The following is a 22,259-nucleotide window of genomic DNA, read 5'->3' as shown; positions in this document are numbered from 1 at the left end:
GGGTGGATCATAAAGAAAAGAGAGAGACATACAGAGAGAATATCAGAAATCGTGGTGGTGGGAAAGGGCTGTCTCCCGTCCTCACGGTTTCCAACGTGCAAACAGAAGCAAGCTGCCTCCACGGCAAATCGCAAACTGGGGGGGGTCCCCCTCCCAACCACAAAAGGCTGGGGCTCTTATGCTGCGCCAAAACAGCCTTGAATAAAGATCCTGAGCCAGACAGAGACTTTCTCATTGTTCGGATCGGAATCCTAGAGCAGCTTCCCCCACAACCTTCGGGATTGGCAGATCTTTCTTTTCTTTTTCTGCTCCTGGACCGGACGAATCAGGTAAATTCTCTGAGGAAGGCGATCCGTGCGTGGATGGGCAGGAAAGTGACCCTGTGCAAAAAGAAACAAGGGGGAGCGCTGGTAGGGGTACAGTAGATCAACGGTGGAAGAAGGGGGTGGGACTAGATCTAGAATTGCATTTTGTTGACACATAATCCTGTGAAACTCGTGCAAGGGATAGATTCAGTTACCTTGCCATCGAAGGGAACAATGGACCAGTCAGCCCTGGGGCCGGGCGGGGGGATGCTGTTGTGCTTTCAAAGTTTCCCAGACGCCTTTTGAGATTTGCACAAACAACAACAGAAAAATTGGCCTCATGGCCAGCCTTTTGCCTGGCTGAAGCTCCTTTGTGCAATTTCCAGCTTTGCTGCTCCGGATATTCCTCACCCCTTGATTTGTAAAGTCTTCTGAAAATGTAGGTTCCCATAATATTACTAAGGATTTGGATCTGATATCTAGTTCCTATTCATCCTCAAATCTGCTTTTAAAACTGCATTAACAGGGACTGATATACCAGTGTTTATTATAATCTTGAGTGGCCTTGGGTGTATCTTAGCCTCAGTTTCTCCCCTTATGTGAAATGGAATTATAGAGATCTTTCTCACAGTTCTTGCAGAGATGGAAAGAGCTTGTTGAATCATCCTTTATGTGCAGCTGATAAAGGGGCTCTTGAAATGGGGCGTTTTGTGTGTGGCTGGAGGGAAATCCCTGGACTGATTTCCATCTCATCTCAAATTGGGAGAGGAGTTGTGGAGTTTTTGTGCATGGCACAGTCTAAAAGCAATTGGCTATTGACAGTAATGCAAAACACCACACATCTCACCTCTTTCCATAGTTCAGTTTAAAGCTAACTCAAGCAGCTTACAGTGTGGAAAGCTCAATGCAACACAGCCACATATGGACAGGAACCTGTGGCGCTCCAGATGTAGCTGAACCACCACTTCTATCATCCCTGACCATTGGCCATGCTGGCTGGGGCTGATGTGTTGGAGTCCAACAGAATCTCATGGTTTTGATTCCTGCTTGGAACCAGGAGTGTAGTCATCTCGGGTCATGGACAGCTGTAGACCCCTTACTTTTTTGGGAGCAGGGTCTCAGCCAGGTCCCTATGTATGAGCCAATCAGCATGAAAGGGGAGCATGTTAACCACTGAGAAGAGTTCTTGTCCTTTTGTGCTGATTGAAGTGAAAGGAGGGGAGTCAGCTGCTAAGAAGACTCTTCTCAGTAACTTAACACACAAGCCTCCCCTTTCATGTTGATTGGCTCTTAGGGATGTCTGTTGTAGTGAAGCATGGACTCGCCAGATGACAGGGAGAGCAAGGAAAATGAGGGGAAGGGGAAAGGGGGTGTAGCTGTGAGGAGGCACGGCTGGAACTATCGTGAAAGGACCCTGCTCTTCTGAACTTGCCACTATACTCCTGCTTGGAACTGCAGATCCAGAAGTTGTCAGATTCTTGGAAGGTCACAATACAAGGTTGTGTGGAACCGCTGTGTCTCATTGACAAAAATACTCCCTCCTCCCTTAAGAGTACTTAGGCTTATTATTTTACTTGCACACCATAGCAGACAGAAGTGAGATGAAACAATAAGTACCTCTGATTAGGGCAAAGTGATTTTTTTTACAACTGTATTTTAAAAATTATTTATATTCTGATGGACCCTTCATGTCAAAAATTTGTGCAGAAAAAATTGATTGGCTTCTACAAGAAGGAGCAAAAGGCATGGTTTAAAATGCTATCCTTTTACTTCCAAGTCCCACTATGTTCAATGGGGCTTACTCCCAGGTAAGTCAAGGCAGCATTTTGGCAACTGCCTCATGTCTTTAGAATGTCAGGGAATGGGCTGGATTAATTATTATGCTAAATAAGCTACAGTGCCAAGCCTCAGTCAGAATCCTTGCTCTGCTGTTAATTGTCTGGGTGTGTCTGAATGTAGCTTTTCGTTTGCTTAAGCAAATAGCAGCTAATGATTATCCCTCTTAGAAGGCAGGGAAACAGCAGCCCAATTTTGAGCTGTAGGAAAATTTAATGATTGGTTCACACAGATGTGTGCATTTCTTTATTTCACATCACTCAGTTATCATACACGTCCTGCTGAATGTGAAAACTCATTGTGTTTGAGGTTATGTGAGGTGATACAGAAGGCCTGTCTGTGATAATTCATTCACACAAGTCATCACTTGATGGCTATCTACAGTTATCAAGTGATGAGCATCCATTTGTGAATTGGCTCCTCAAATCCCAGCAGTTGGAGCAGCGCAAGGGTACTATGGACTAGCTGCTCCTTATGGCAGAGATAGGGAACCTGGCCCCCTCCAGATGTTGGACTGTAACTTCCGTCATTCCTGGCCATTGGCCATGCTGGCTGAGGCTGATGGGAGCTGGAATCCAACAACATCTGGAAGGCCACAGCTTCCCAATCCTTGTCTGTAGAGTCGGGATGGCTAAAGAAGGCTGGATTGTACTCTGTCCTTCTAATGCATTTTAGGTAAAGTGAAATATCTAATTCCACATTAATAATTATGAGTGGGTTGCTGATGATATTTATTTCAGAAGAACACAGAGTGCAAGGGCTGATCTGGTGTTTTAGGGCCAGATATACTTTACTACCACAAATAATTACAACATTCTGTCTGCAGCCCCTTAAATGCCAAATTACTGGACAATTGCTCAACATTGTGGGTAAAAACTGGGAACTTACAAACTGAGGAATCAAAACTAGATGTGCTTCTGTTACACTGCTCTGGTTATTGAGCATTGAGCAGGGGGGTTGGACTTGATGGCCTTATAGGCCCCTTCCAACTCTACTATTCTATGATTCTATGATTAAACGTGAGCAGAAGAACGCCAAAATAGTCAGGGCTAAGTGTGTGTTATGCGACTGAATACTTGTCTTGTTTCAGGAGCCAATAACTTGCTAGGAGCTGGCTTGGGACCAGACCATGGAGGATGTGTTGCTAGTTACAGATCCTAATCAGAAGCCCGTTTACAGGGAAACTCACCAGGAGACCTGTGAAAGTCTAGTGGCACTGAGTAAGTATTTCTTTAATACAACAGAAGATTCCCAGCAAAAGGAGGTAATGTTGTTGTTATTATTGTTATTATCATTGTTGTTATTAATTTAATTTATTACCTGCCCTTCACCCTGAGATCCCTGGATGGGTTACAACAGTTTAAAATACATTCTTAAATCAATTGAATACAATTTACAATCACAAATCTTGTCATGGACCTCAGAAGCAATACTAAAGAGCTGAGCATCTTACAAGTTTTCAGAGCTGACAGCTGCTTCAGGCACCTGGAGGCTCCTGAACATATGGGGAGGTTTGTTCACAAGCTGCTTTGTGAATTAGAAGTCTAGAAGCAAGGGATGGAATTAATAGCTCCCACATCTCTTAGAAGCATCAGCACAGTAACCAGTTTCTACCTTAACATAATACATAAACTCATTTAAATTCTAGAATATACAGGTTGCATGGTTGCCTTTTTTCAGTTTGCATAGTCAATAGTGAAGATAACAAAGGCAGAGTTATAACTGCTTTTATTTAGTTTATTTTTATCTATTTAACAGGATTTATGTACAGCTTTATCCTCAAAACCTGTAAGTGGTTTACATAAATATCCATTAAAATACTGATGAAATCAGATGTTAAAAATTGGGTTGACAAAAATATGTTGTTGTTGTTATGTGCCTCCAAGTCGACTATGACTTATGGCGACCCTATGAATCAGTGACCTCCAGTAACATCTGTTGTAAACCGCCCTGTTCAGCTCTGGTAAGTTCAGGTCTGTGGCTTCCTTTATGGAATCAATCCTTCTCTTGTTTGGCCTTCCTCTTTTTCTACTTCCTTCTGTTTTTCCTAGCATTATTGTCTTTTCTAGTGACTCATGTCTTCTCATTATATGTCCAAAGTATGATAACCTCAGTTTCATCATTTTAGCTTCTAGTGATAGTTCTGGTTTAATTTGTTCTAACACCCAATTATTTGTCTTTTTTGTGGTCCATGGTATGCGCAAAGCTCTTCTCCAACACCACATTTCAAATGCGTTGATTTTTCTCTTATCAGCTTTTTAAATAAAATTACATATTAAAATACATGTCCAGTTTACATATCTGGGTGGGCTTACCAAAACAGAAAAGTTTTTAGCAGGTGTGGAAAACTATACAGCAAAGGCACCTGCCTAATATCAATAGGCATGGAATTCCAAAGTGTATGTGCTGCCACACTGAAGGATCAATGACTTGCATTTTGTGGCACTTGTAAAAGTGCCAGTTCTGCAGATTGAAGCTGTCAAGTGGGCATATGAAGGAGAAGGAGATCCTTCACTGATCCTGTTATGGAAAATCTTTCTCTCAAAACTTGCCCTACCCATTGGGAGATGAAAGAGAAAAATGAAAAGAATGGATTCTCTTCAAACTTGGCCCCCACTAGGAATTTTTAATTAAAATGCAGAGGTGAAGGGAAAATCAAAACAATATCCTAATGGTTAAGAACATAAGAACATAAGAAGAGCCTGCTGGATCAGGCCAGTGGCCCATCTAGTCCAGCATCCTGTTCTCACAGTGGCCAACCAGGTGCCTGGGGGAAGCCCGCAAGCAGGACCCGAGTGCAAGAACACTCTCCCCTCCTGAGGCTTCCGGCAACTGGTTTTCAGAAGCATGTTGCCTCTGACTAGGGTGGCAGAGCACAACCATCATGGCTAGTAGCCATTGATAGCCCTGTCCTCCATGAATTTGTCTAATCTTCTTTTAAAGCCATCCAAGCTGGTGGCCATTACTGCATCTTGTGGGAGCAAATTCCATAGTTTAACTTGCATTTTGAATGAGTAAAGAAGTACTTCCTTTTGTCTGTCCTGAATCTTCCAACATTCAGCTTCTTTGAATGTCCACGAGTTCTAGTATTATGAGAGAGGGAGAAGAACTTTTCTCTATCCACTTTCTCAATGCCATGCATAATTTTATACACTTCTATCATGTCTCCTCTGACCCGTCTTTTCTCTAAACTAAAAAGCCCCAAATGCTGCAACCTTTCCTCGTAAGGGAGTCGCTCCATCCCCTTGATCATTCTGGTTGCCCTCTTCTGAACCTTTTCCAACTCTATAATATCCTTTTTGAGATGAGGCGACCAGAACTGTACACAATATTCCAAATGCAGCCGCACCATAGATTTATACAACAGCATGATATCGGCTGTTTTATTTTCAATACCTTTCCAAATTATCCCTAGCATGGAATTTGCCTTTTTCACAGCTGCCGCACACTGGGTCAACATTTTCATCGTGCTGTCCACTACAACCCCGAGGTCTCTCTCCTGGTCGGTCACTGCCAGTTCAGACCCCCAGTGAGCCTCAAGTGAGAGGGGAGAGTCTAAAATGACTCCCAGACTATGAACCTGCTCCTTTAGGGGGAGTGTAACCCCATCCAGGACAGGGTATATATCCACCATCCAATCAGAGAAACCATCCACCAACAGCATCTCAGTCTTATCAGGATTGAGTCTCAGTTTGTTAGTTCTCATCCAGTCCATTGTCGCGGCCAGGCAACGGTTCAGCACATCAATGGCCTCACCTGAAGGAGAAGAAAAGGAGAAGTAGAGCTGCGTGTCATCAGCATACTGATGACAACGCACTCCAAAGCTCCTGATGACCGCGCCCAACGGCTTCATATAGATGTTAAAAAGCATGGGAGACAAAACCGAACCCTGCGGGACCCCACATTGGAGAGCCCATGGTGTCGAGCAGTGTTCCCCAAGCACTATCTTCTGGAGACGGCCCGCCAAGTAGGAGCGGAACCACTGCCAAGCAGTGCCTCCAACTCCCAACTCCACAAGCCTCTCCAGAAGGATACCATGGTCGATGGTATCGAAAGCCGCTGAGAGGTCAAGGAGAATCAACAGAGTTACACTCCCTCTGTCTCTCTCCCGACATAGGTCATCAAACAGGGCGACCAAGGCCGTCTCAGTGCCAAAACCGGGCCTGAAACCCGATTGAAATGGATCTAGATAATCGGTCTCATCCAATAGTGCCTGGAGCTGGTCAGCAACCACTCGTTCCAAGATCTTGCCCATAAACCTTAGATTGGTGTAGAGACACATTAATAGACTTCAGGGTGGCCCACACATGCATGTCTACAGGATTTTCCAGTATTATGTTATTGTACCTTGGATGATTGACAGCTAAATGTGTGAACTGGCTCCAGTGAAATTAATGGCAGGAGAGATAAGATCTGTGGTATTAGATCTGTGATGGCCCATTCACAAATGGAAACTGCAGTTATTGAGAGGTGTATTTGTATGTGTGGACCAGCCCTTACTCTTTGGAGTCTCATTGTTAGGTAACAGCATCCAGGAGCCAGGGTTGTTGTTGTTGTTGTTACTACTACTACTACTACTACTACTATGTTTATATCTTACTCTTCCCAAAGGAGCCCAGGGTGGAATGTAGCTTGTCAGTCAGTCAAGTCAATTGAAGCAGTTTGCTCAGGCAGGCCAAATTTAAGAAATGATTACACAGAATCCAAACAAATGAATGCAGTACTCCAGGAATGGGGAGCCTGTGGCACTCCAGATGTTGTTGGACTACAACTCCTATCATTCCTGGCCATTGGCCATGCTCGCTGGGACTGGTGGGAGTTGGAATCCAACAGCATCTGGAGGGGTTCAGGTTTCCCAGCCCTGCAGCAGACAGCTTTATCCTTGTAATGGCGGTTACAAATTTGTACTGGATTAGCAAGTGGTTTATAGTTGTATAGTTGCTGTTTTGGTGTGAGAAAGAAGAAGGTAGATCAAAGAAACATGGCATTAAATGGACCTAGTAAGGCTGAAGTATTGTATCGTTGATATTGCCTATTTTTGTTGTCTTTAAGCAGGATCTCCAAGTCCTAAACCCAATGAAATCTTCCTGGTGGAAGAAGAAGACGAAGAAGATGAAGAAGAAGAAGAAGAAGAAGAAGAAGAAGAAGAAGAAGAAGAAGAAGAACCTTGCACCCCAGCACCTATTAATAGGGAGAATACAAGAAGAGCCAAGTTAGGTGAGGAGTGCACACAGGCAGCAGATCCCATTCTTTTGCTTCAACAGGTCCACCAGATTATTTTCAGTTTTAATTTATTGAAGGTAGGATGTTGAATAGGGTGGATTGGACTGAAAAAACAGTATCACAGAGATGAAGTTTGATTGATGGGTTTACTTTTACGCTCAAGATCTAAGTGAGCACCTTACCTGGGGTAAAGGAGATGTTTTTCTCTTATAGATTGGTGTTTCTTTTGCCCTCTACTGTGATATCTCACTTTTATTTATTTTATTATTACATTTATATTCTTCCTTTCCTCCAAGGAGCTCAAAGTGGCATACAAACATGGTTTTCCCCTCCCAATTGTATCCTCACAACAACCCTCTGAGGTAGGATTATGCTGAGAGACAGTGACTGGCCCAAGGTTACCCAGTGAGCTTCATGGCCAAGCGGGGGATTTGAACCCTGGTCTCCCAGGTCCCAGACAGACACTCTAACCACTACACCATACTGGCTCTGAAAGTTCAGATGATGGGGATTGACCCTAGGATCTCATATATGCAAAGGAAGTGCTTTGCTACTGAGCTGCATCCCTTTTCCTCATTCACTTGAGCCAGCTGCGTTGGTGCAGAATTCAGTGGTGGCTGGTGGCTCCATGTCAGTGGAGGAGTGGAATCTCTCTGGGCTTTAGTCCAAACTTTCAAGGAGCTGTCCAAGGTGCTTTAGTTTCAGATTCCACTGCCCTACTGACATGGAGCCACCAGCTGTTGCTGGCAGAATTGACTATTCCGTACACTGTTGCCTTGAACAGTGTTGGGATGGGAAACCTGAAAACCTGTTATTGTTTATTTCAGTATTGGATCCCTTTCCACAGGGCATCTCAAACTGACTTACAATACAATGAAAACACACTTAAGTACTTGTATATATGTCTGTATGTGTATATATATATTACATATATAACATCAATTCAAATCTAATACAGTGGGATAAAAGTCTCTACTTAGAAGGCTTGTTGAAAGAGTGGCTCATTCATTGTGGTCCTTTGCTTACAGGTCCCTAATCCGAATGATGAAAGTTGAAAAACAATAATAATTATTTATTTGTACGTATATACTGCTTCTCATAGGAAAATACCAAACGGCATACAACATAAGCCATAAAACAACATCAAATTTAATAGAAAAGATACAGATCTCATTGATCAACAGTATAACATAGCTGGGTCACTCTTTAGAAAAGGTCTGTGTGAACAGATAGGTCTTGAGCAAGCATCTATAGTCAACATTTACCTGATATTAACAAGGAGGGAATTCCACAAGGCAAGTGTTGCAAGTGTAAATGACCTCCTGGTGATCGTGGAAAGGACATTGGGAATATGAGACATGGCTAAGAGTGCTTCCCCTGATGACCACAGTGTCCAGGCTTGGGCATAAAGGTAAGGCGGTCCCTGAGATACCCTGGTCCCAAGTTGCTTAGGGCCTTGTATACTAACAACTTGGCCTGGTGGCATATTAGCAGCCGGAGCAGCTTCTTCAGCAAAGGTGACACACATGCTGTCATTAGGCTGTTCCTGTCAGCAGCCTAGCTGCTGCATTCTGCACTATCTGCTTCCGGAACAACTCAAAAGGGTAGCCTCACCTAGAGCACATTGCAGTAGACCAGTCTTGAGGTTAGAAATGCCTGGACCACTGTGACCAAGCTGTTCTTGTCAAGAATGGCTGTTATACCACACACAGCTGGTAAGAGGCAGTCCTAGTCACCTAGGCCTCCAGCAATAGTGATGAATTCGTGAGAATCCCCCAGATCTCACACCTGTCCTTTCAGCTTTGTTTCAGATCTGTTTAAGATTTTGTAATCAATTTTTCAAATATATCAACATAGCTGATGCTGCAAGGGAAACTCAGTTGCATAGTTGCCTGGAAACCTAAAAGTCTGAAATAAGCAATTGTGACATCTAGAAACTTTAAAAATTTTTTAACAAAGACTTATATTTTACAAGCAGCCATACTTTGCCCACCTCTTCCATATATGGATTGTCATGTTGGAAATTTACTGTCCTCTGTGTCTCTTCCAGCAGGTGAGGGATTGGGCAGCGAGGAGGAGGAAGAGAGTGAAGAAGAAGATGTTCAACAGCAGGATAGTCCGGAGGTGGTGGAGCTGGATGCCGGCATGGTTCCTGGGAACTGTAAGAGCCTGCACTGGAGGGTGGTGCAGCAAGTTGGCGGTGGCAAGGTTTTGACAGCAGAGGGTCCGCCAATCATGGTTTTGCAGAAGGGCTACGAGTGTGAGGACTGTGGGAAGGTGTTCAGCTGCAGCTCGCACTACAGTAAGCACCGGCGTACACACACAGGTGAACGTCCCTTCCGCTGTGGAGACTGCGGCAAGAGCTTCAATGTCAGCTCCAACCTTTACAGGCACCAGCGGGCCCACGCCAATGCAAGTTCCAAATCAGTCGCCCCCACACCCTCTCTAATGCCTACCCGGGGATTGCCCTATCAGTGTGCTGAATGCGGCCGGTGTTTCCGTCGCAACACAGAGCTGGTGACCCACCAGCGGCTTCACACTGGGCGCCTGCCCTTCCAGTGCAGTGACTGCGGCAAGAGCTTCTCTTGGAGCTCCCACTTTGCCCGGCACCTGAGGATCCACACTGGCGAGAAGCCCTACCCATGCAACGAGTGTGGCAAGCGCTTTAGCCGGAGCTCCCATCTCTACCGGCATCAGCGCACCCACGGCACCAATGCAGCGGCCAATGTCACCCGTGCCTACATCTGCACCTATTGTGGGCGTAGCTTCAGCACCACACTGCACTTCGACCAGCATCAGCGCACCCACCGGGGCCGCAAGCCCTACAAATGTACCCTTTGTGGCAAAGCCTTTGCAGATGGGCTGGCTTTGGTGAAACACCAGCGCTTGCACTTGATGGGGGGAGACCAGAATCACCAGTGTTCTGAGTGTGGACAAACCTTTGGGGGACGGTCCCAGCTGGCCCGCCACCGCCGACTCCACGGCAGCAGTGACAAGCCCTACGGTTGCGGGGAGTGTGGACAAAGTTTCAGCACGCGCAGCCAGCTGGCTCAGCATAGAAGACTTCACATCTCAGCTGACAAGCCATACCATTGTGGAGAGTGCGGGCTCAGCTTCACTTGGAGCTCCCACTGGGAGCGGCATCGGCGTATCCACACAGGCGAGAGGCCCTACTCCTGTGGGGACTGCGGCAAGTGCTTTGGGCGTACCTCCCACCTGTACCGTCACCAGCGCACCCATGCCGGGGGCCAGCCTCACATCTGCCCGGACTGTGGCAAGAGCTTCAACAGCACTTTGCACTTCCAGCGTCACCAGCATGCTCACCATCTCGATCCAGATAGCGCTCAGCTACCTGGCTGCACCTGCAGGGACTGTGGCAAGCCCTGTGCCGATGCCTCATCTCTGCTCAAACACCAGTGTATGCATACGGGTGAGAGGCCGCATCCCTGTCCCCAGTGTGGGCGCCGATTCCATGGCACCTCACACCTTTACCGCCACCTCCGCAGCCATGCCCACCAGGCAGGGGAGACTATGTTCATGCCAGCCTCTACAAAGTGTAAGGAGATTGCATCGTGCTAAGAAGCTAGACAGGCCCATCATCCTCGAGAGCACTAGGCTTTGTCCTTTGTGCAGGGAGCCATGCCTTTGCCTGGCAAACATTCCATGCTCCTGAAGAGAATTTCCCTGGTGTTCAGGCCCAGTCCAAAGTCCATTAGGGGGGCATTTCTATCCAAATATGTATTTTGGCCCAATTGTTGCATTTTTAGTTCATGAGGTACAAAGGCAGTAAAATGACATCATATTAGACCAGTTCAAACTGGCAAAAGGGCAGGCAAAGTTTCAGGTTTGACATATATATTCATTTACATCTGCACTATAAAGCAGGACCATGCCCCTTTGAACAGTCATGGCTTCCCACAAAGAATCCTGGGAAGTGTAGTTTGTTACAGGTGCTGAGAGACCCTTATTCCCTTCACAGAGTTCCTATTCCCAGAGTACTTTAACAATTGACCCTTCTTCCCAGGGAACCCTGGGAACTGTAGTTCTGTGAGAGGAATAGGGGTCTCTCCTAACAACTCTCAGCACCCTTCATAAACTACAGTTCCCAGGATTCTTTGGGGGAAGCCACGACTGTTTAAAGTGGTATGATACTGCTTTAGATGTAAGGTGCAGATGGGGCCTGAGAAAATGTTTTTGTCACGCACAAAAACTTTCTCACTCCTGCGCTTACTTTACCTGGTACATTTTCCCATTTTGCAGCTCCTCTCCTTTGAGTCCAGGATGGTAACTATGGTCTCCTCAGTTCCTGAGGGCAGGCTGAGCACCTATGGGGCCTGATCTACATGGCTGAGTAGCACACTATTCTTGTGGAAGAGGAACGGGCTGTTGGAAATGGTATGAGGGCATCCACAGAAGGGACCTAAGGAAACAGCCCCGTAGCCAAGAACAAAAGGAAGGAAATTGTTCACCAGAATAAGTTGTGGAAATCACACATGGCTTGCATAAGTCTGCAAAACCAATTCTGACCATGTTTTGGATTATTCAACATGTCTGTGGCAAGGATTTGGAGGGGTTGGAGCAAGCCTAGCCAAAGTAGGGGGGGCAGCACAGGGACCACAGAAAACCATGTAAGGCAGGAATGGGAACCTGTGGCCTTCCAGGTATTGTTGGACTTCAGCTCCCATCATTCCTGACCATTGGCTATGTTGGCTAGGGCTGATGGGAGCTGGAGTCCAACAACACCTGGAAGCCCACATGTTCCCCAGCCCTGGTGTAAACTAACTAGAGCCCCACTTCTGTGATACATAATATACAACAAGAATGGCTAACCTGTGACAGATGTGTTGGATGCCAACTCCCATCAGCCCCAGCCAGCATGGCCAGTGGTCAGGGATGATGAGGTTGTAGTCCAACAACATCTAGAGAGCCACAGGTTAGCCACTGTTGATATGCAGCCTATCCAAGTCATATTTTCTCTAATAAGCCGCCAAGGCTGGCCCAAGATATTTTGCTTCCTGCAGGTGGAAAATCCAAATGGCACCCCTCCCCACTCAATAATTAACATGGGACACAATCCACCAGGACGTTCTTCTGCTCCAGCCCTATTGGCATGAAAAGGAGTTTCCTCAATTGCTCCTACTCACCCAATGGAGCTTGTGCAGGAGAACATTACTGGCGAGTTGTGGCATCAGGTCTGTCCGTCTTCCACTCTGTCACCACTGACAGCACCCAGAGCCCACTGTCTGGGGTGCTGTCTCATAGCAGGGGTTGTGAGCTGTTCGTTGCACCTCCCTTTTTCATAAAATTGCACTGACATCACACCTGCTGCAACCAATCAGCACTATAGGGGCTAAATGGACTGAAGCATGGCTCAGTGGCTTATACAGAAGTTGCCCAGGCCTATCCAAATGTTCTGGCTGCCTTAGTGTTGTGACACAGAGCCATGTTGAAGAGGAAGGCAGGCAGCATCATAGCAGGAGAAGCTGAACCTACCCAGCGTGTCTCCACAACTAAAACTAAAACAGACATAAATTACATGCCTGCCATGTGTGAGAGAGTAACCCTAAGAAAAACTCAGCACATGCCTCAACATTTTTCATTTCCAAACCAAAGAAATGGGGGTAGCCTTAGTCTCTGACATGTCCCCCACACATGCTCTTCCTCCCTTTACAGAGAAAACATTGAGATTGTGGACAAAGATTCAGGCTGGATCTACACATACACCAGAATGAAATGGTCAGTCCTGAGATGCAGGAAGGACTGTATCATTTCACACTGAAAGTGTGGGAACCATGGTGGGTTTTTTTTATGTTCCCTTATGGAGAACTCTTCCCGCAAGTAGAAAAGTAGCACAGCAGGAAATGAACTGGGAGAGGACCATTTGCCCTGATGTGCTAGCAACTTTTATTTGTAGGAAGCATTCCCATGAGAGAGGATTCAAAAATGGCATCCCTCCAACTAAGTAGTACAATCCGTTCTACCACCCTGTAGTGCTGCATATGTAGACCAGTTCTGATAAAGGGATCAAACTGGATAGTGTCTGGGTAGGATCTTTATAGCCTAAAGAGCTCCCTCCCATTTCCACTGTTCTACTTTAATTTTATTCTACGTCAATACTTTAGGCTGCCTTTTAGGGCATAGCCTTCCCAGGGTTATAATAAGAAATATTTGCCATTTGCAGTAATCAAACATCAGCTTAAAAAAACACAGGCACACAGAACCAAAACGTTCCTGAAAAATTGTCATTCTCTGCTCCATGAATGTTCCATGGAAGCATTCTCTTTACTTCCTGCCTAGTCCTGCCAGTGGTTACTAGTTTGCAGGGGAAATCTTAGCCTGTTGTATTACTGACTGCCATGCAGCCATTCAAGATTCAGAAGCAGTGGAGCCGTCAGGGCAGGATGTTGGGGCAGGTGTCTAGGGATCCACTCAGCAGAATGAGCAGGTGGGCCCTCAAACGCAGCAGGGCTAGCTGAAGCAAGTGAGATACTACATGTTACCAGTGGAGACCGGTGGCTTCAATGTCAGTGGGGCAGTGAATCCATTCCGGGTTTTAGTTTGAACATTCAAGGAACTGTCCACTGACATCAGAGCCACCAGTCTCCACTGCATGTTACCATCAAAAGAGTGGGACCCACATAAGATCATTAAATCTAGAGCAGTGGTTCCCAAACATATTTTTCTCCCACAGACCACTTGAAAATTGGTGATGATCTTGGTGGACCACTTTATGATTTACTCTGCCTGTTGTAGCTATTGTAATGCACTGTGCCAGATGCTGTATGATTTTTAATTTCTTTTATTTATTGTATAGTATTTTACTATATTACAATTTGCAGTCCATAGAATTCAAATTGTAATGCAACAAAATATGATAAAAATCAATTTGACGATTTAATACAGACATGCCATGGACCACCTGGATGAAGGTTGTGGACCACAGTTTGGGAATTTCTGATCTAGAGTATACAATCACCCAATTGCGCCACTGTACAGGAACCCTGTGAAAAGCACAAGATGGCTACTCTGTTCCCACCAGTACTCCTGTCCTTGCCACAGTGTCCCAGATTCTGGAGCAGTTGCACGGTGGAGGGAGACCAACTTCAACTATTGGTATATATTATGCAAAGTAAACAATGCTCCCTGCAGATTTCCTCAATTTACATTACACGCTCTGTATCCATATGGGTTTACGTTTGCATTAGCCATTTATCTAACCTGAGATTTGCTCCTTTCACTTCTGTTCCATATTTTGATCAATGGGCTCATTGGCATTGCAAAATGAAGTGAGTTGCAAAGCAGTTTCAGTATCAAGGGACTCTGGAGACTGACATTTTGTGGAGATGCTGACCTCCTAAGTCCCCTTGAAGAACACCAGTGTCCAGGGGCTCTTGGGGAATTCATGCTAGCTTACCCAGTTTAAGTTTGTAGTACAGACATGTCCTGTGTAAAAAGGGCATTACACTACTGGATATAGACCCCATCTACACTATACATTTAAAGTCATACCATGGCTTCCCCCAAGAATCTTGGGAACTGTAGTTTGTTAAGGGTGCTGAGAATTAGGAGACTCATATTCTCACAGAGTGACAATTCCTAGAGTTTCCTGGGAAAAAAGATTGATTGTTAAACCACTCTGAGAACTGTCGCACTGTGAGGGGATTAGGGGTCTCCCAACAACTCTCAGCACCCTTAACAAACTAGAGTCCCCAGGGTCCTTTGGGGGTAACCATGACTGTTTAAAGTGGTGTGATACTGTTTTAAATGTATAGTGCAGATGAGGACATAGGCACATGCACCAGAACATAGTGAGACTGCACTACACCACTTAAGACTGCAGGTGTAGCACCAATTGGAATGCTCTCCTACATTAAAGAAAATCCCCTGCAAATAGAAAATCATCACAGCAGGTAAAAGGAGACTAGAAGCTTTCTCCCTGATGTACTAGCTTTCCATTTGCAATGAATATTTTTATCTGGGGGAGCAATAACCCCCCCTTCAGCCTGACATGGTATAGTCCATTTACAACCTCATTCCAATCTCTTTCTGAACCATGGGTAGACTGCTCCATTCGATTGCAATTCTGGGCAAACTTGATCTGTACTATCATTGTGAACATGTCACAAGTTGTGGGATTTTTTGCTTGATTTCAAGGCAGCTCTGTCTATTCTCATTAAAATATTGCAACCATAGATTTATAAGACATTTAGGACTAGCTTATGCAATCAGCAGAAAGTGGTAAAAATATTTTCATGGACTGTACCCCTTCAGGCAACCAGTAAGGAGTTGCATGTTTTTATTCATGCCTTGTCATGAAAACAAGTCTCTATACACATAGAAAACTAGCACATCAGGGGAAAGACTAGTCTGAACTCTTCTTCATGGCATGCTCATTTTCTTTATGCATAGGTATGTGATCCATCCTCTGCAGCTTCAAATAAGTAAGATCCAGCTTTACCTCTTGATTTTGCCAAGTGTATAATTTTAGCCCAGCTTCCATGGAAAGGAAGGTGGAATAGAAATATAAAAATGAAGAGATGGTGTCTGAAGTGTCTGAAGTTGCCTTAAATTGAGTCAGGTCAAGGATCCATCTTGCCCAGTCATGTTTACTTTGACTGGCAGCAGCTCTACAGGATCTTCCCAAACCCCATTACCAGCATCCTTTGAACAGGGATTGCTAGTAATCAAGCCTGGAGCCTTCTAAATGGAAGCATGTGTTCTTTGCCTTTGAACTATAGTCCTGGACCGGGGCATATTTCAGTGCAACATTAAGTCAAATCTCTTGACTTTTGTTTTAATGGACTTTGGATTGAGCTGTGAGGGAGGTAATAGATTAGGTGGATAGATTAGATAGCAGAGAAGTAGATCAGAGTGGTATCATATCAAGGAATCAGATGTTATGTGAAGCTGGGCAATTCCTTTAATAGATGGTTTGGGATCTTTCCTCAAATCCCCTATAAGCAATCTCACTGGAACAACTGGAGCAGATTCCCATCATACCCCTTTGTAAAGTGGAAGCAGGCTGATTGAAACAGCTTTGCAGTTCCATCACTCTCAGTGCCTCGGATCAGGTCTAGCAACTTGTAGCACTCAGTAGCCAGGCCAACATAGCAGGAATAACAAGGCAGGAAAAGTCCATCTGCAAAACCGCCCTGGTCATTTCCTGTATGGGATGACCTGAGACAAAGACCCCCTCTCACGAAAGACCCTAGACTGCTTTGAATCAGTGGGTTCCCCCCCCTTCATTGCCTGCATTGCACAATGATTTCACTCTGTGGATGTTCAGAACTTGTTTTTGATGTCCCTGGGGAATATCTGCGGTCTCCCCATCTCCTCTCGTACCCCTTCCCACCTTTTGTTGTTGTTGTGCTGCAACCTATGTACATCAGACTGACCATATTTTCCAGAATGCCATTTGCTATCAGAGGTTTTCCATGGTAAAAGAAACTCCATCCAAGGACTCAAGAGTCAATGTTTTAGGTGTGTTAAGATTATATGTGGTGCCTAAGGAAGCAAAAGGCCAGTTTTAAATACATAGTTTTATTGATTTCAGTTTAAAACAGGCCAGAACAAAGCCCAGCCTGGCTTGCTCTGGTCCCTTTTAATAGTGGCTTTAAAAAGCAGAACATAGGAGGCTTCCATATACTGAGTCAGACCATTGGTCCATCTAGCTCAGTACTGTCTACACTGACTGGCAGCAGCTCTCCAGGATTTCAGACTGTGATGCCAAGGATTGAACTGGAGACCTCTTGCATTCAAAGCAGATGCTCTATCACTGAGCTATCTAGCCCTTCTCCAAGGAACCAGCCAAGTGAAGCACTTTATGGTATGGTGTTAAAATAGCAACAGCTAATCATAGAGTTGAAAAGGACTCTAGTCCAGTCTCTTGCCAATGCAGGAAATCCACTGATGCACCATCCCTAATAGGTAGCCATCCAGCCTCCTAACCACCACAGATCAAACTGCTGTTAAAGGAACCACTACAGGGTTTGCTTCAAAAGTTGACAATCCTATTCACAGTGTCCATCTTTATTCCCAAGGAGCAATTCTAGCACACTTGAGGTAAACCTCAGCCTATCATAATCATTCCAAGGAAGCATCAACCCTGTCTCCCAAGAGCCCTGTCCAACAACTTCAAGAGATGAACCAGGCTACAAAAGATGCCAAAAATTAGAACAGTTTTCCCTGAGGAGGACATCTCTCATGTGTAGAAGTTGTTCACCAACTGCAACCCCTCTCAGCAAACCTTTAGATAAAACCAGTGTTGGTTTAGCAGAAATTTGGTGGTCAGCTGTCCTGAAAGATTGCTGCCTTTCTGATTCAGATGTGTCTGAAGTGAGCAGGAATTTGTGTGTGCGTGTTGTGAATAAAATAGACTAGGGGAATAAAAGTAAATAAATCTTGTTCTATGTTCAGTGCTCTTTTTCTTCCCAGTCTTGTCTGGAAATGAAGGATGGGTGACCTTATGGTTAAGACTCTGGGCTAGCTTTTTCTTTTCTTTTTTGACAGAACCACCCAAATAGTGTTGTAGGAGCAAAGGCTCTATGAGTTGTATAAAATCTCTTTGGGACCTCTCCAAGTTATGAACCCAAACCTGTGATTTGCCACGCACAGGTTAAGTGATCGGGTCACTAGCCTAGTAGATGGTGGAAATGCTGTAGATGTCCTCTATCTAGATTTCAGCAAAGTGTTTGACAAAGTCCCCCATGACCTTTTGATTAGCAAACTCGTCAAATGCGGACTACATGGAAATACTGTCAGGTGGATTCACAACTGGTTGGAAAACCGTACTCAAAGAGTGGTCGTTGGTGGTTCTGCTTCGGACTAGAAGGAGGTTTCGAGTGGAGTGCCACAGGGTTCTGTCCTGGGGCCGATACTCTTCAACATTTTTATCAATGACTTAGATGATGGAGTGGAGGGAAGCCTTATGAAGTTTGCGGATGATACGAAACTGGGAGGGATAGCTAACACAATGGAAGACAGGAATAAAATCCAAAGGGACCTGGATAGACTAGAAAATTGGGCTGAAATTAATAAAATGAAATTCAATAAAGACAAATGCAGGATTCTGCATTTAGGCCACAAAAACAAAATGCACGGGTACAGCATGGGAAATACCCGGCTTAGCAGTAGTGCGTGTGAGAAGGACCTTGGAATTGTAGTGGATCGCAAGTTGAACATGACCCAGCAGTGTGATGCTGCGGCAAAAAAGGCAAACGCGGTTTTGGGATGCATAAACAGAGCTATAGTTTCCAGGTCGAGGGAAGTAATAGTCCCACTATATTCTGCATTAGTCAGGCCTCATCTGGAATACTGCGTTCAGTTCTGGACGCCTCATTTTAAGAAAGATACAGACAAGTTAGAGTGGGTTCAGAAGAGGGCGACAAGGATGATAGCCGGTATGGAGAACAAGTCTTATGAGGAAAGGTTGAAGGAACTTGGCATGTTCAGTCTGGTGAAGAGAAGGCTGAGGGGCGACATGATTGCACTCTTTAAGTACCTGAAGGGCTGTCACATAGAGGAGGGTACAGATTTGTTCACTGCTGCCCCAGAGGGTAGGACTAGGTCTAATGGTTTTAAGTTGCAGGATTCAGATTGGACATTAGAAGGAACTTCTTGACAGTAAGGGCAGTTCGGCAATGGAACTGACTGCCTAGGGAGGTGGTGGGATCCCCTTCGCTGGATGTCTTCAAGCAGAGGCTGGACAGCTATCTGCGGGAGATGCTCTAGCTGTGGATTTCCTGCTGTGAGCAGGGGGTTGGACTCGATGGCCTACAAGGCCCCTTCCAATTCTATGATTCTAAGAACCTTCCAGACAAGGCTGTTGTGTATTTTGGAGGATAAAGCTATCAATGGCTACTCGCCACTATAGCCATGCTCTTCCCAGTCAGAGGCAATATGCTTCTGAATACCAGATGCTGGAAACCACAGGGAGGAAAAGGTGCACTTGCGCTCATGTCCTGTTTGTGGGCTTCCCACGGGCATCCGGTTGGCTGCTGTGAGAACAGGATGCTGGACTAGATGAGCCATTGGCCTGATTCAGCAGGGCTCTTCTTGTGTTCTTATGATTGGTCATCAAACTGCTAAAGACACAAGGAGTACCAGTACCATTCTAGAAGGATGGATGACCTCAGGTGCTTCCAGACAGAGGCTTCATATTGTAAACAGGATTTTTTTAAAAACCTAGCTTTTTATTTGTGTGTGAGTGGCATGTTACCTTCCACAAGTTCCTTTTTTTTTTTTTTGGTGGATATTCAAGCTTTTGCCATCCACGCCAGTGGGTGGAGCTTGATGGAATATGTCTGTGTTGTGTGTTTTATTCCCCCTGCACTCAATTACTGCCCCCTGCCACTTCCCCTTTTCTGTTCTGGGCATGTACGTAGGTATTTCTCTACCTGTGCATGCACACCTTTTAAAATATTTTAATGCAAGCACACAAGAGCAAATGTTACCGGCCCTTAGTTATCTTGGTTTGTATCCAACTCAGTCGTACTCAGAGTAGACCTGTTGAAATGAATCTAAATTAGTCATGTCTATTCATTTCAGTGGGTCTGCTCTGAGTAGGACTAGCATGAAATACCCCCCATGTTTCACAATACGCATAATGGAGGCTTGTGCTCTTAGATGGGGATAGCCGCTTCCATTTGGTATTTAAATAAATACTGTGGTCCTCCCCAAGAGTGATATTTAGCTAAACTGATCTTCTATTTGATTGGGTGGGATGGGGTGGAGAGCACTTTAAAAATAAATAAATAAATTTTAAAAATGAAAAATTAAGAATAGTCCATAAGCCAGGGGTAGGGAACCTGGTCTGGCCAGTGGGTCAAATTCTTACCTCCCCTACCTATCATGGGCCAAATTTGACCTGACATCATTATTTGGCTGGTGGTCCTGAAGTTTCCCACCCCAGGCATCAGTGGCAGCTGGTGGCTCTATGTCAGTGGGGCAGTGGAATCCTCTCCGGGTTTTAGTCTGAACTTTTAGGGAGCTGTCCAAAGTGCTTCGGGCTAAAACCTGGAGTGGATTCCATTGCCCCACTGACATGAAGCCACTAGCCGCCACTGCCTGCCATAAGCCACACATTAACAGCCCAACCACACATCCCCTCCTCCCCACCAAAAAAAACCACAGCAGCCATGAAATATTGAAATTATGAGAAACTGAAATTCTGATAAAGAGGTCTTGCACAAGATCTCTGTACTAATTCAATGTTTTTTTTTCAAAGTCCCATTGTATCAATTGTGATTATTGTTGGGGGGGCAATAGTCCACACATACTGCCTGGAGAGCTTGAGAGAACAGCACCTCCAAACCAGATTGTTGATATTTGTATGTCATTTCAGCAATCAGTTGAACAATAGTGGAAATCGGCACGCTCATATCCTTCGGGGTTTCTGGTTCCGGTCACGAGCACGGCAAGTAACATTCATATTTCCTCTCTTGACCAAATGCCTTTGATTAAATACCTTAAGTTTTAGTGATTTGTAGCTCATCGACCTCTAAAATCACTAAAACTTATCCAGAGATAAGGACAGACTACATGGGAAAACAATCTAAACGCTTCTAGCGTTTACCTCCCACACTGCTGAGTCGCCCAGCACGCTTGCATATTTTGATTTATGCTCGGTGGGAGCAACAAAAGTTTACCATCTCTCCTCCGATAAAGACTCGCTGCAGCCCACATCTAAACCCTGCAATAACTAAAGCCCTTACTGGCTCCAGACACGACCTCCAGAACACCCATTTCTTCGACCGTAAACCCTAGCAAAATGGTGCTCACAAGGAGGAAGTGTAAGGACCTAGGGCAAGACCCTGGAATCCAAGCAACGCAGGAAATACTCCCCTTATCCTCTCAAGCTAAAATCACTCAATTCTTTCCAACTAAACAATGCAGTACTCAGTCTGGAGAGCCACCCCAGGGCCACTCCGCGATGCCAGAACCCGCATGGGACTGGTCTTTGGACTATAAGAGTCCTTACTGGGGCCAAACAGAGAGCCCCTCTATGACTAATCTAGCGGAGGAAATAGAGATGGCTGAGCATTGTACTGCTACACCAGCTGGTGAACTCCCTTACAGTGACGTGGCAGAAATGCCAAATGACACTATCGGACAGAGAAATGCTAGAGCAGTCAAGGCTCAGGGGAGGGAATACCATCACTCCCCCACAAGTAAGGATGCCTCCCTGGCGGGCTGGACCTTTTTGCTGCTGGAAGAGGTAGACCGTATCAAATCCTACTTGGAGGAAACAAACAGCCTACTAACCACCTTGGTAACTGCAAGTGGATTAAAAACTGGAGTAAATAGAGGGGCGCCCCCCCAGCAGCCGACTGCTTCTACTAACTCTGGATATAGGAGGGAAACGCCTGTCTGTTGTTCCACCACCACAGGAATGCCCAAAAAGATCGGCCCCTTGGAACCACGGGGCAAAAAAGTCCAGGGGAACAAAACTAAGAAGTCCAAAAACCTTAAAAATCCTAAATTCCCCCGTTATAAAAAAATGGACTACAGACCACTTTTTAAACTCCTATCCATGGTGACCCGGCAAATTCAAAAACTGCAAATCCCTCAAACGACAAAGATAATGCAAGATCCAGCTCCGCTGGAGACAACAAAAGGAACAAAAGAGGCCCCTTTACCCTTGGACTTCGCACCAACTCCCACGTCGACCTCCTCCCTTTCAAGTCAAAACCAAAGCAGAGAACATAAGGTGCCAATGCCCCACCTAATAAAAACTAAACAGACGGGCATTGCAAGCTCGACCTGGAGTCTCTCTTTAACTCCAGATAAGTTGGTGTTTGAGCATCCTGCAAAACAACTCAATACTAAAGTCCAGCTTGTCCAAAAGCATCCTCTCGTGACCCTGATGAAATCCACCTTCCCAGGATGGTTCCATCC

At 45.3% G+C, this 22,259-nt stretch overlaps 1 protein-coding gene across 4 annotated transcripts; it reads left to right on the top strand.

Annotated features, from left to right (window-relative positions):
• Positions 1-14: 14 nt before the first annotated feature.
• Positions 15-20,776, top strand: LOC133380856 (zinc finger protein 383-like). Of its 4 annotated transcripts, XM_061618995.1 has the most exons (5): positions 15-329; positions 3,232-3,361; positions 7,194-7,358; positions 9,415-10,794; positions 20,707-20,776. In XM_061618995.1, the coding sequence occupies exons 2-5, from the start codon at positions 3,271-3,273 to the stop codon at positions 20,715-20,717; spliced, it is 1,647 nt and encodes a 548-aa protein (XP_061474979.1). In that variant the 5' UTR covers positions 15-329; positions 3,232-3,270; the 3' UTR covers positions 20,718-20,776. The 4 variants fall into 4 exon arrangements, with proteins under 4 accessions (XP_061474979.1, XP_061474978.1, XP_061474977.1 ...); XM_061618994.1 differs by lacking the exon at positions 20,707-20,776 and having other exon boundaries at positions 7,197-7,358; positions 9,415-17,877; XM_061618993.1 differs by lacking the exon at positions 20,707-20,776 and having other exon boundaries at positions 9,418-17,877.
• The last annotated feature ends 1,483 nt before the right edge of the window (positions 20,777-22,259 follow it).

Source organism: Rhineura floridana, chromosome 3 (genome assembly GCF_030035675.1).
Source record: "Rhineura floridana isolate rRhiFlo1 chromosome 3, rRhiFlo1.hap2, whole genome shotgun sequence".
Classification (NCBI taxonomy): domain Eukaryota; kingdom Metazoa; phylum Chordata; class Lepidosauria; order Squamata; family Rhineuridae; genus Rhineura; species Rhineura floridana.
Note: the sequence above shows the minus strand (reverse complement) of the source record. Positions and strands in the feature narration are given on the sequence as shown.